Source organism: Silurus aristotelis (assembly GCF_946808225.1).
Source record: "Silurus aristotelis genome assembly, chromosome: 3".
NCBI lineage: Eukaryota > Metazoa > Chordata > Actinopteri > Siluriformes > Siluridae > Silurus > Silurus aristotelis.
Window position 1 is genome coordinate 36,142,185 of NC_139576.1, and position 14,631 is coordinate 36,156,815.

General features: G+C 41.8%; 1 protein-coding gene across 1 annotated transcript; it reads right to left on the bottom strand.

Annotated features, from left to right (window-relative positions):
* Positions 1 to 2,903: 2,903 nt before the first annotated feature.
* On the bottom strand, positions 2,904 to 6,099 carry mmadhcb (metabolism of cobalamin associated Db). The gene is made up of 8 exons (XM_083537265.1): positions 5,974 to 6,099; positions 5,524 to 5,562; positions 5,127 to 5,250; positions 4,593 to 4,813; positions 4,392 to 4,500; positions 4,018 to 4,148; positions 3,410 to 3,496; positions 2,904 to 3,207 (listed from the first exon to the last, which is right to left on the bottom strand). The coding sequence occupies exons 2-8, from the start codon at positions 5,530 to 5,532 to the stop codon at positions 3,013 to 3,015; spliced, it is 876 nt and encodes a 291-aa protein (XP_083393391.1). The 5' UTR covers positions 5,533 to 5,562; positions 5,974 to 6,099; the 3' UTR covers positions 2,904 to 3,012.
* Between the last annotated feature and the right edge of the window lie 8,532 nt (positions 6,100 to 14,631).

A 14,631-nucleotide genomic window follows, 5' to 3' on the forward strand; every position in this document is an offset into this window, starting at 1 on the left:
AACTTTCGTAGTAAAAGTCTTTTGTTAAAGGAAGCACACACGGCTGGAAAAGTTGGGTGTCCCAATACTTTTGGCGATAAACTACAGAGTTCAGGAAAATGGGAAACCCTTTTCTCTGTTCTCTTTGTAGCTCTTGTGCATTCTTACATCTCTGGTTAAACTGTGATAAAGGGCGAAAGGAAATGTCTCCCACCGCCCAAGAACAACAGGAGCTGGCACTCCGGAGTTACAGCGTGCCAGTCTCGGAAAACAGGAAAGCAGTCCAGTTAGGTGGACGTTCCATTGTGCGGAGCAGACCCGTGACACCAGGTTGTCCTGTTCAATCGGGCGCATCCTGACGGCCAATTTACCGAGAACCAGCAACCAAACATATCGTCGAATTTACAATATTGATGGAAATGAAGCAGCTGCACAAGTTTCAGCTCAAATGTTTTTTTTTTTTTACTTTTAAAATCCAAAAACAATCCTAACTCAAATGTGACTCCCAACACACTGATCTATTAATTGAATATTAATGAGTCAAACGCTGATTGAATTCTATTACAATTATTATGAGCCCAAAACTTTCTTCAAAATAAATCACGTGTGTTGTGTCGAATTCCAGTCTGGAGTTTCTTTATCATTTGTTCCTCTCTAAATGTTCTGCTTGATGTTGAACGGTATGTTGGTGATCAGTAGATACACAAAACAAGAGCTAAAGATTCTATGTGCTCCTTTTTGAACACCCCATTCCACATTTTCTCATCATTTGCTGTGCTAATGAGCTCCGCTCTTCTGGGAAGATGTTCCACTAGATGTTAGCGTGTGCTTGTGGAGATTTGTGCTTATTCAGCCATATTCAGGCGTCCCAATATTTTTGTCCATAGAGTGTATCAGCTTAATACGATTATAATGTGGGGAATTGTGAGCACCAAAAATCACACATCGAATCTTTTATTACAAAAAGCTGGTTGAGAAGTGAAATTATTCAGATCTCATGCAGAATAACAAGCAGAAACCCTGACCCAGATCTCCAACCTCCATTAAAAATGTATGACTTCCATTTCTGATGTGTGCACTGAATTATTCAGGCGCATGTGGGAACACGTTAGAGGCGGACGTGCGAAGCTGGTGATCTCCCTCCTTCACTAATTACAGCACCTGATCCATATTAGTCAGCTTTTCGAAGGAGCAGTGATCCAGGAGCATGAGGAGATCCCAGCTTTCAGTAGGAGCAGTGATCCAGGAGTGTGAGGTGATCCCAGCTTTCAGAAGAAGCGTGAGGAGATTCCAGCTTTCAGAAGGAGCAGTGATCCAGAAGTATGAGGAGATCCCAGCTTTCTGAAGAAACCGTGATCTAGGAGTGTGTGGAGATTCCAGCTTTAAGAAGAAGGAGTGATCCAGGAGTGTGAGGAGATCCTAGCTTTCAGAAGGAGCAGTGATCCAGGAGTGTGAGGAGATCCCAGCTTTCAGAAGGAGCAGTGATCCAGGAGTGTGAAGAGATCCCAGCTTTCAGAAGGAGCAGTGATCCAGGAGCATGAGGAGATCTCAGCTTTCAGAAGGAACAGTGATCTAGGAGTGTGTGGAGATTCTGGCTTTTAGAAGAAGGAGTGATCCAGGAGTGTGAGGAGATCCCAGCTTTCAGAAGGAGCAGTGATCCAGGAGTGTGAGGAGATCCCAGCTTTCAGAAGGAGCAGTGATCCAGGAGCATGAGGAGATCCCAGCTTTCAGAAGGAGCAGTGATCCATAAGGGTGAGTAGATTCCAGCCATACATGGTTCTTCCCAAAAAGATTGGATGCTGCAGAAGACCCAAACCTGTTCCAGCTCCATGAAGATTTGGTTTACATGGGTTGGAGTGGAAGAGCTCCTGTTTTAGAGCACTAACCCTATAAATCTCCACAAAATCTCTATAAAGGCTAATGGAACATCTTCCCAAAAGTCTGGAGCTGATTAGAACAGCAAATGGAAACAAAATGTGAAACTGGATTTCTTTAACAGAACCTACAGACGTCTCATCCTGGAATTCAGCTCTCACAGAACGCTCTTGTAGCTGTTGAGATGCTGATAAGATCTGAGAAAAGGCTCAGTGGACCAGTGGTTTTCCAGTTCTTTGTTCCGTTTTTCTTTTTCTTCTCAGTCCTAAGAACACGTCTGTTTTCCGGTTGCACAGGAGACGTCTATTTACAGTGACGAATCCGTTCTACATTTGACCCCGAGTCAAAGAGACTTCATTAAGCAATTGTAACTGTGCAGGGAGAGCGACTGGAGTCCATCTGCTGGACGAGACCATTCAGGGTTAATGAATGCTAATCATGCAGGAGCATCTGCTCCACTGCGACAAAAGCCCCAGCAGTGATGACCTCACTCAACCCCTGAGGCTAATCAGATATTTGAACATGTTGTGTATGTGCATTTTGTGTGTGTGTGTGTGTGTGGTTGTGCGATTAATGTCTTGTACCTGAAACTGGTTCGAAGAAACTCTGAAGACCTCAAAAAATCTATAGTACTGAAAACATGATGCCAAAAGTATTTGGACACCCGCCCCTTTTATTTATTTTTCAATCATATATATGGTTCACACAATTGTACAGGACGTCTTCGGCTTGAAGATGCATGAAGATCTGCTTTACATGGAGTTAGACTGGAAGATCTCCTGCTACACAGCCCCAAGATCTTCAAGATGAACGTGAACGTTGACTGCATTCCCAGACCTCCTCACCTACATCAGCACCTGACCTTATTAACACCCATAGTATCTGAATAAAACTCACACAAAACCTCATGGAACATCTTCCCAGAAAAGTGAAGGTTCTTATAAGAGCAAATTGAGAATGGTGTGTTTATGCTTGGGTGTCCACAAACTTTTGACCAGACAGTGTGTGTTGTTGAGAATATATATTTATATTTTATATATACACCCAAATTAAGCAGCAAGGATTTTATTCTTTTTTTATCATCAACAAAAATAAATACGCCCCCTACAGGCATAACGGCACATCCGTAGTTTTCGCTACGGAGTTCACGGACACGTGTTAATTTCCCTGCAGCTTCTTCATGACGTGGCTGCTGGGTGGGGCGTTGGTGAAAACGCTTCCGACGAACACGTGCGTGCCCCACAGCACGTGACGGATCACTTTACAGCAGCCGAGGTCTTCGATCTGGAACCCGAGGTGGCGGTATCGCTCGTCCGTCTCGAACAGGGTGTTGTTGGTGTAGGAGCCGAAGAACTGCACGTGAAGAAAAGACTGTAATGTAGCAGCGTTTAATACAAGGCAAAACACGTTATAGCCAAAAGTTTGTGGACACCAGACCATGTGACCAGATTCACTCTTCATCCCAGGGAAAAATCTTCTGGTTCAAGTGATGGGTGTCCCAATACTTTTGCTCAGTGTTTGATGGATTTTAACATGGATCGATTTGTAATCTTACCGCTAGTCCAGATGAGGGGTCGATGAAGTCGGCCCAAAAGCCCTCGGTGTGCAGCGCGTGGCAGACCTCCTTTGCCCCTTCGATGAACTGCACACAGAACACACGTGATTACGAGGCTGATAAAGTCCTGAAACGTGCAGAAACGTGTGTGTTTAATAAAATAAATAAATAATTAACTCCAGAGGACGGACAATAAAAGGAACAATTCGCTTACTAAGGATTGGGATCGTGCCAATTAGAGCAAACACACTGCTAAAAAATTCACACACACACACACACACACACACACACACACCTGCTCCCAATCTGGAGCATCAGCTCAGTGTGCCATAAAATGTTGGGGAAGAAAATCCTTGTGCTGCAAAACTAACCAATCCAGAGCCTCATCAGTTCTGCTTCAGTTCTTCAGCCAGTTCCTATACCAGTTTCTGATCAGTTCATCCCTCAGTTACCCCCAAGAACCTTCCAATTCTTCACCAGATCCTCCTTATCCCCCTCAAGTTCCTTCCCTCGTTCCTCTGCATCCCCCCCAGGTTCCTCTTTCATTTCCTCCCCATCCAGTTCCCTTACCAGTTTCTGAGCAGTTCCTGTGTGTGTGTGAGACTCACCTGAGCCAGCAGTTGCTCCCTCTCCTGGTCCACCTCCTCAGACCAGGCGGTCATGTCGTTGTCCGTTCTCTGCGTCACAGTCAGCACCATCATGCTGCTGGACGGGGCTTCTGGAAACATCGACGCAAAGTCTGCACAAAACCAAACATCTGTAACATCTGCACGACTCGTTTAATGTTTCTCCAAACGATTCTGAGATTAAAAAAACTCCAAAGTAAAAGAAAAAAAGGTCTTTTCCCAACGTCGGGGTATCAGCCGTAAAGTTGCCCTGAGGGTGTGTAAACTTTTGCATGCCTCTGCACCTATTTAATTGATGCCTTTTCAGATATGGGTGTCTGCTGCCATCTAGTGGCTACAAACGGTCTAGCACTGACCTTTCTTCAGCAGTTCTGGGCATGACTGGATAGCACACTCCACTCTGGACTGGTCGAAATAGTGCTCTGTGCTGTCGACCCGATGCACCGCTGACCCTTCGGTGTTCTCCTGGAAAGAAAAGAATAAACCAAGAAAGCCGTGTGTGTGTTTGACTGGAACTGGAACGCTGTGTAGGTGTGGTGCTCAGGAAGGTTCCTTACTTGGAGCTCGGTGATGAACTGTGCCAGAATGAACTCGTGCCTTTCGGTGTTGGACGGTGCCGTCAGGAGGTCCGAGAGAGCCGTAAGCACCGGGCCGGACTTATGATCTGGTGTGCTTTCTTCTAACTGCCTGGCGAATCCGACGTTCCCGGGCAGCTGGAAGCGTTTATCCTGAGGACCGAACGGACCCATGGTCTCATCCGGCCACACCGTCCTCACTCCTGGATCAGAACACACGCTTATTTGACTTATTTTTCAAAATAAGTCAATCCGGGCCAAAAAAATCTAAGCACAAAACTATTCTATTATTCTGAGGTGTCCACAAACCTTTGGCCACCTCATCTACAAATTATACATGACTCCATTAATATCCAGAAATAGATGTGAAACCTCCAGCTATGATCAGCTTCCATGCATATAAAAAAAAAAAAAAAAACACGCTCGCTAATAACAATGTCTATTTCTATTAACTTCCAAATTGTCCTTCGTTGTGTTACAATGAATAAATCCAATTATTCGTCTGGTCACACACACCCACATCCGGAGGCGTGACGTTCACGTGACCCTGGTTGGAGAAACGTCTGGTCCCTGCTATACGTTGCACAAGAACGTGAAGCCCTGGCAGGTATGTAACCACTCTGGCTCTGCTACCGAGCGCCTGCAGGAGAGAAAAATGCAGTTAGATTTCAGGCTTAGGGTTTCAGTGCACGTAAAAAACGTAATCCAGAGCTTTACTATATTGGGAATAGCACAAAAGCTGTTTTATAGCTCCAGACTGTGGAGTTTGTCACGTTCTTGCAGGTTTCCTACAAGTTATTCGGTTTCGATGGATGGATGGATGGATGGATGGATGGATGGATGGATGGATGGATGGATGAATCAAAGATCAAAAATTAAATTCTTCCAAAAAGAAGGTAAGATTTGAACTTACGCTGGCCATCCTGTTGGGCTTCTCCTTTTTATACACCACCTGCAGATAAAAATAAAAAAGATATTATACCTTTTAGACATGAGATATATCTAGATATTAGAAGATATTATACTCATAATAAACAACAATAATTATAAACATGCCAGAGTGTAAAATATGAGTGTAAACATAATTTCTAATTAATTTCTACAATCCTTAATACTACCAGAATGTAAATATAAAGTTTCTAAATAATACATACCTCAAGAAAACAGCTGATAAAGGAGACAACTGTTTATTTACTTTTTTATCAAAGATAACTCGCACAGCTATTAGCATACCATGCTAGCCCTCATGAAAAACTAACTTTACTACATGATTATTACACTGTCCTTTATTTTATTATAACGATACACGACCTTTAAACAGTCCCCACGCATGAAAACATCCCGAGTGTATATCTGATCTCACCTGTATTGTCCCGTGTAACTTAAACCAGGTTAGAAAGATAACTAGATGCGCCTCAAGGTTCTTGGGTCGCCATTTGATGACGTCACATACGCGCCCTTCAAGGCGAAGAGGAGAGCTGAGCTCCGCCTTTAAATAGACGCCCCCATGTTACAATATACTTATATAATATATTATATAATTTTATAATGTGTATGTATATATGTACCAATTAGACATAACATTATGAGCACCTGCCTAATATTGTGTTGGTCCCCTTTTCGCTGCTAAAACAGTCGTAACCCATCAAACATGAACATCATGAACTTCTTCAGTGAGCTACAGGAGCTCGTCTGTTGGATCAGACCACACGTTCCTTCATCACTGTTCCTTCCTTGGAGCACATTTGATAGATACTGACCACAGCTGACCAGGAACATCCCATAAGATCTGCTCTGATCCAGTCGTCTTTGCATTCAGAATTATCTCATTTGACGTTAATTCAGTAATTATTAATTTTAGAGATTTTGTGCTCGTTCAGCCAAAAGGACGTTAGTAAAGCCAGCTACTGAGGAAGGTGATGTGAGGAGGCCTAGGGGTTCAATTAGCATTCACGTTCATCCCAGTAGGGTTGAGGTTCAAAGCTCTATAGCAGGAGATCTTACACTCTAACCCATGTAAAGCAGATCTTCATGGACCTGGCTTTGTGCACAGGGGCATCGTCATGCTGGAACAGGTTTGGGTCTCGTAGTTCATGTGAAGAGAAAATTTCATTCTTCTGCATCCAGAGATGTTCTGTACAATTGTGTGCCTCCAAGTTTGGGGTGAAAGGTTGAGGAAGAACCACATATGAGTGGAAAAGTCCGGTGTCCCAATACATATAGTGTGTGATTAGTGGAATAGATAACTGGCCTCACTGCTTGGGTGTTGCAATTTACACTCCTCTCCGCTAGATGGCAGCAAAAGAAAACATGTAAGAACAGATCTGAATCATCTAGAGATTTTTATGTGATATAATGTGTGCAATAATAATTTCTAGCATTTTTGATTAGAAAATAAACCGTTCTTTATTGCCGATATTGAATTGTGTATCAATAATTGTACTAATATATTCATTAAGCAATTTTTCGATACATTTTTTTTTATTTTTCTTTGAACAAAACAACAAGCTAAAAATGTCATCTTACAATCTACTGAATCTTTAATACTCCACCTCCCCCCATTCTTCATAACGTGGTGATGACATTCGAGTGACCTTCAGAGCGTGACTTCCACGCGGCTTGTCATTGACGTTGACGGTTGCTGGTCACGGTTTTATGAACTGATTCATGGTGTCAGGAGAGCGTTCCCCCGTGTCATCAGAGGCTGGGGGCATGCTGGGGGTCACGGATCTCCAGGCTGTGGTGTGATCTGAATGGAGCTAGCGTTTAAGTTGACTAGCATCTTCTCTGTGTGTTTAGCTTTAGACGAAAGATTGACCAATTGGCATCGGCATAAAAGTTAACAATGTGATGCATCGATTTAAAGAATAGGCATTACAAGTTGGCATTTGTATCGCGATGCATCGTTTTTGAACAAATCAGTAAAACAGATTATTTTATATATCATTATTAGTAGATGCGCTATACTTTCATTATTTAGAAAGCGACCAATAATTTGTGATCAATATGCTCTATGTAGATGGAGATGTTTCTACTGCTGCTACGTGAATATGACGTATCGCAACACTGCGAAGACCGAGGCGTGTCCTTAGATTCACATAGAATACAGATTAACATGGCAGAGGTAGAGCTGTAACTTCCTGGATACAGAACAGGAAATGTCTAGTTTTATTTAATCTTTTTTTTTTTTTGCTCTACAAAGGCATGTATGTGAAGACGCCATGAGTTAGAAGTCAGAAGGCATTTCAGTATACTGATAATTTAGTCGCTGAACTCCTGATGAGGCACACCTGCTTCCAATCACTCACACACTGCAACACACACACACACACACACACACACACACACACAGAGTATAAAAGGTCTTCATGAACACATCAACCTGTTTCGCCTCATGTTCTTGATTTCAGCCTGTTCTCTAAAACGCTGAGCTTTCACCAAATCTGAGCCTGATTACCGAATTTCCAAAAGTTTCTGAAATATTTACCAAAAGGTACAACCTCCTTAATTCCTATTTTCCTAAAAAAACAGGATCTGTAGACTCTTTCCTATTCTCCTACTAGACTCGATTCTCCTTTCTCTCCTAATTTGTCTATATCTGTCTGATGTGATTGATTTCGTCACATGGTTTCTCCTATTATTGATTCTAGAGAAGTCTCCTCAGTAGGAGGTGGATCACAGCTTTAATACACACACTGTAGATTAGCATGAGGTATGAGTTCTTGTCCTCGGGAAACGTCGCAAGTCTAATTTGGGTCTTGACGTTTGCAGGAGTCTTCATCCTTTATAAGTTGATTTCGGTAGCCTTTTGTTTGGGGGGGGGGGGGGGGGGGTGTAAAAATGAGCTTTTTGCCTTGATTTTGTTCTCGTGTCTTAAATTCGGTTACAATGGAGGGGTGTCTTAAATTAGCTGAATATTATAGTAAATAACGTGAGGAGAATCTGAATTCATGTTCACCATGGGAAAATTAATTTTTTATTTTACGCAAATGAAAAATAAAAATTGACGTACGTCCAGTAATATAGAATTTTCTCTATGAAATATATGATCTGTAGTTAATGTCTTTTCTGAGACATTTGTGGATATTAAATCTGATAAGTTGAACACCTGCGGTTTGATATTCAGATAAAAATAGATTCTCCAAGTTGTCTAAACGACATCTAATTAAATCAGTATCTGTCCACCTATGTGCCGTTTGACATGCTAGCCTGGGTTTTATCGCGGGCTTCAATCTCGACAAGAAATTACATGCGTTGCACGGTTTTGGCAATATGGAAAACTCTCAGAGGAGCATGTGCATTAGCATGTTAATTGCCATAATTCAGGTCTTCTTCACAATGCGATCGTGGACGTGTGCCATGTGTCATGTAAGGAATCGGAAGTACCGCATTAATGCGTGGCGAAAGCCTTTTGTGTTCTTTGTCCAAGGCTTGAAAAACTGGTCTAGTTAATAATGAAATGATTTCCTTTAATCTAAAGCAGCAATTAAATAAAAATCGCCCAACAGCTTTTGTATGTGTCTGATAGCTTCTATGCATTAATCTGGGTCAGAAACAATTTCTTTTATTTTTACCTTTTTTCTTTTGAAAACTCTATTGTCTGTGTCTCTGGTGAGATTGCGAAATCAATATTCCTGGTCAGAGTTTAACTCCTGCCTTGATGAGCTCATTATGGTGGCAACCAGAACCATATAATTATAGCCTCTGGAAAAAACACGTCCGAAAGTAATTAACCAGGCAGATTAGCTTGCGCTACCTAAGGGGATAAACAGGGAAAAAGGAAAATATATATATAAATCCAGTCTGAACAATTTGGCTACGTAGATACGAAGGGCGTTTAAGTCTTTTAATGTTACAATTATAAAAATGGATGCTAGCATGGCGGTTCTACATGCAGTAGTAAATGCTAAGTCCTGGCAGACAACTGTGTTAGCGCCCGCGTTAAACAGCGCATGGTGCTGAAGTTTCTCGTAAACGAAGGCGTAAAACCCGACAGAAAACTTGAGTGCAGTACTGTGATGAGATGCTCAGCCGCTGTAAGACATTTGAACGGCGTAAACGTTTAGTAGACGGGCGTCAGTAACGATCCCGATCCCAATCGTGGTGGTTCCCTGGATGTTTGAGCATGGTTCAGACAAATCTTTCTACGTCGGATCCATAAAGGCGTTAGATAAATGCTGGGATAATTGTAGCAGGGGAGTATGTGGAAAAATAAACGTTTCCTCTCCTTGTAATTTTAGAAAGTCACGCTTTTTGACTTGAACGTAGAAAGCAATTAAAGTGTACTGCTGGGATAACTAGACCTTCATTTTTTTACAATTATTTTGGAGAAAGGGAATTGTTCAGGCTGATTTTTGTGTGTGTGTCCTGTCAATACCTATAATTTCCACAAAAACACCACCAGGAGTTTGTTAAGTTGTAATGTAAAGTTCAGATCATGTTGATTTACACAGGACAGTATAGAAATCCAGGGAACGTTCCAACCAGATTTTTCCGTCTGTTTCATCTACACATCATTATAATACACAGGGGAATAAAAAAAAAAACTGTGTCGAAAGACGTTGTAGAGTAATTATAAATCATTTGGCCAAAAGACGAGACCATTATGGTGTTCCCAGGTTGGTGGCAGTTCTACCATGCGTCGTTTCTTCTCATAGATTCTCATCGAGCGTGGCAGATCGTCAAACAACCTCCATTAGGGGTCAATGTTGATTTAGACTAATGCTGTCCTGAACAGACACCGGAATACATTTACTCGGAAGTTGCAGAGACTTTCACCAGGCCCCATCAACGTCCCTAGAGATTTTTCGGACTATTCCACGTGTCCCTCAGGCACTGAATTCCATTACGGGAGGCATCGTTCGTCAATCCGATCAATGGCCCGCGGGCAACTCGGCCCACACGGACCGTAGCCATAGCCGAAGGGACACTTACCAACAAAGGGTCACGATTCAACACAGTAGCACTGCACTTTCTCTAATGAGCCGTAATGGGAATTGCTTGCGCTACCTTAAGGTTGTTCAGTTACTCAGGTTTTTTTTTTTTTTTTTTTTTAGAGGCACTCTGTTTGCCATTTGTCTGCCATTTAGCTTGGGGGGGGGGGGGGGTTAAGGGCCATCAAAGATGTCTTGCATTATGAATTTTTAGCATGTCTGGTTGCAGAAGAGATGATGAAGTGATTTCAATCCCCCACACCTTTTTTATTTTAATTTTTTGGAATAAAACATAGTAGTCCATTACATGTTTGGCATAGACATTTCCAAAACTATATTCACTGGAAAATCCAAATGATCCGTAGTATTATATTTTCAAGAATTGAATTTTCCTTAAAATGTGATGGGGATAACACAACTGTTACTCCTCTCCTTTACACCCCTATTAGTATGAAGGCGCATTCAAGTCAAACTGGCTTGGACTTTCAAGTGACGTTTGAGTTGACCTGCTACATTTCCACACGTTTAATTTGGAAAGCCTCATCATAGGGAAGATGTTAGTATATGCCCAAATGATCCTCAGACATCCTAATATCACTTTATCAACTGGGAACCACCATGACACCTGCTCCCCCAACCACTAATAGGACACACTGGCCATTGCATTTATTTTTAAACCTGTCACATTAAAAGTCCCTGTTTGACATAAACACTTCTCACCTTTTCACATTAACGCTTTAAGTTGGTTTCTCGAGTAGCAACCAACGACAAAGCGAGCTTCCAACGTCGAACAGCATGGGGTTGAGATTTCAGCGTCTTCCTGATCTCCTGGATTAAATGTGTTTTTGTAAGAAATGATGCATTAGAAAGAAAAAAAAGTCGGGAAATTGAGTTCATCAAAATCTATTGAGGATAAAAAACAAAAAAAAAACAAAAAAAAGGACTTGTTGATCTGAGATGAAGGAAAATTATTAGTAATGTTGTAGAAATACGTTTTCTTGGCACGCGTGGTCCTGCTTGCCTTGTATGTTCAAGCGATATAGAATGATACGATATTGCTTTGGTTTTGCAAATCTGTGGACACCCGCGTTCCCATTATGCCGAAAGGTCGTCGGTGTCATAGCAGTGGATCATCAGACCACAGTGGTGTTTTTGTTGTGCGCTGGAACAGTATGTTATAAGGATCCCTGTGGCACTAATCTAATGACTACTGTAATTACTGACCTCATACATAACACTTATTAATGCACAAAGGCCAGCAGTGTTCGTCCGAATTCACAGCAGCTCAGATCATCAGTGGTTTCTTTTGCTTTATCGCAGATGTTCTTGTTGTAGTTCTTCCACACTTCCATGCTGGAAGATCCCCTTCTACAGAGCAGAAATCCTTTGGGATGAATGTGAATGCTGACCGCACCCCAGGCCACTGAAGGAGCACAAATCTCCCAGCAAATATGGAAAAAATCACACATTGCCATGGTCTGGTGTCCACCTTATTTTAATTACTGTACATATTGTACCACTAGGTGGCTAGTATGCATGCTAGCTAGTTGAACAATGCTAATGCTAAGCAGGATTATGTACTTGAAATAATACACTTCTTCTGATGTGCCACTGTGGGATCAGTTACTGAACTTTTCCTTCTAGACACAATAAGACATAACTATATCAAAACATCAAAAATGAACCATGGAATGAATACTTTTCTCTTCAGACTAAATCTCTGGATCCTGTGTGACTTGCAGAAAAGACTAAAAAAGCTAAATAAATAGTTTCTCAGGCCTCAAATAACCCCAACACCCCCTGCCCCCCGCCTCTCTCTGTGGTGTCTAAAGGAAGGATTAGTATCTTGTCCTCCCCAAATGTGGAAATCCTCTAAAGGGAAGTTAATATAGTTGTTGAACTCTCACACTTTTTCTACAGAAGGGCGGAAGAGGATATCGCTTTTCCGCACATTCCCTCAGTTTGAACATTTGATGTTTGTTGTATTGTGAATTAAATATGGGGTTATAGGATCATTGCATTCAGATTTTATTCACATTTTACACAGTTTCTCAACTTTCTTGGAACTGGAGTTTGAGATAAGTCTCTTAAATATATACTATATGGACCAAAGATTGTGGACACCTGACCAGATGGTTCTTCTGGATTTTTTTGAGCATACCATTCCATATTTAGTTTCCATTTGCTGTTATAAGAACCTCCATTCTTCTGGGAAGATGTTCCACAAGGTTTTATTTGAGATTTCATTTAACCACAAGGGTGTTGGAAAAGTCAGCTACTCATGTAGGTGAGAAAAAGTGAGAAGGTCTGGGGTGCAGACAATGTTCCAACGTTCCCAAAGGTCTTCAAAAGGTTTAAGTCGGAGCTCTGAAGCGGACCACTCGAGATCTTTCATAAAAAGAGAAGTAAAAATAGTCGTTATATTCAATGGACTCTTTCGCCGAATGTCCTCCGTTAGACACCTTAAAACCTGGCAGTAGAACTCGCTATTGACAGTCTGGCTCCTGGGGGCCGAAATTCTTGATTTACCATGCATCAAATGTCAAAAAAAGATGCTGATCATGCACTTGTTTTAGCTGCTGATCAGCCTGGGTGCTTCCACTGTGAAGAATGTTGCTTTGTCTAGGGGTCGTACACGTACACCAAAGTTCCTGCACTGGTAATAATCCTAAACATGATGGACAGGTCTTCCATGGCACACTCACAGAGTTCTTGGCAGACTTCGGTACTGGCAACATGGTGCATGTTTAAATCACATGTGAGGATCGCCTGGACTGTTCCGTATGACACACTGATAATGGCAGTGGATTGTTCTCGGCTGATCATCATGCACAAGTTGCCGAATGGTTTTGACATTTTCGCAAATTGAGCTTGTTAAAGGTTTTCCTGATCTCTCATAAGGTTCTTTCGCCGATGTACACACTATGATGTCTTTTGACACACTGACCTATGAAGGTCGGTGTTCCCTGTGACTGTGCGTGCGGCCTTGTGCTGTCATCTGTTGGCGGGTTACAAAACTAATCTCGAAACCTTTTGATACCACGGCGTATATTCAGCCACTCACTGCAAAATACACGCACAGGGTCATTTGCACCAGAGCTTCCAGAACTCTACACTACACTAGGACTGGTTTTAGAATGATTTTTGTGCTTTTACTTCCCGTAATCATCGTGGCATCCTGCTCTCGATTATCTCTTGTGTATGCATTGCATATCCTAGTTTATCTTTTGTATATCTCTACACTACCAGTATATACACTGTATTATGTTATCCTTAGTTATCTCAGTGTATGAGTTCAGGTCCTGCGATTTCATCTCATGCCAAAGCAGCACTAGGAGGGGGAAAAACACATCAAGTACTGTACACCCAGTCAATCCTGTATCATCGGAAGCAGATTATTTTCAGCTCGGAGCTGAGTCACGACGTGAGCAGCGCATGTTTACTGAAGTGTAGCAGTATGTGATAATTAGCTCGACTCGTTCGGGTCATTTTAGAGGCTGTGAGTGTATTCTGTTAATGGCGTAATAATCTCCATGCATGCTGAGGGAATTTATTAAAATGGGCTGGCGGTGGATTAGATGCATCGTTCGAGCGTTCTGAAGTGAGAGGATGTCCCATAATATTACACTGCTCAATATTTCAGAGCCAACATTATACTTTCCTGAATGAGAATGCAGTTGCATAGCAGTAACTGTAAATGGCTTTTCTTGTTTGTACCTTGTATGGATATTGTACTAATACTCTCAGCACACTGATTTATTAATAGAATGATATTAATCACTCAAACACTGATTTGATCTCTTATACAATGATCATGAGCCCAAAACCTTCTTTTCAACTACTTCAAAAAATGGTGTAAATCAGGCCACGTGTGTTGTGGTGAGTTCGATTCTGGAGTTGATGTTGAACTGTATTTTTGGGGATAATTAGATACACCAAGCGCCAATCAAATTCAAAGTTCGACCCTGATTGGTGGATCGCTGCGTGTTCGATCGGTTATGTTTTTATCCTCGTAAACAAAAAAGGAACGACTGATTTTGCAAAATGTACTTGAGTAAACATCAAATATTTGACTTTTATACGTGAAA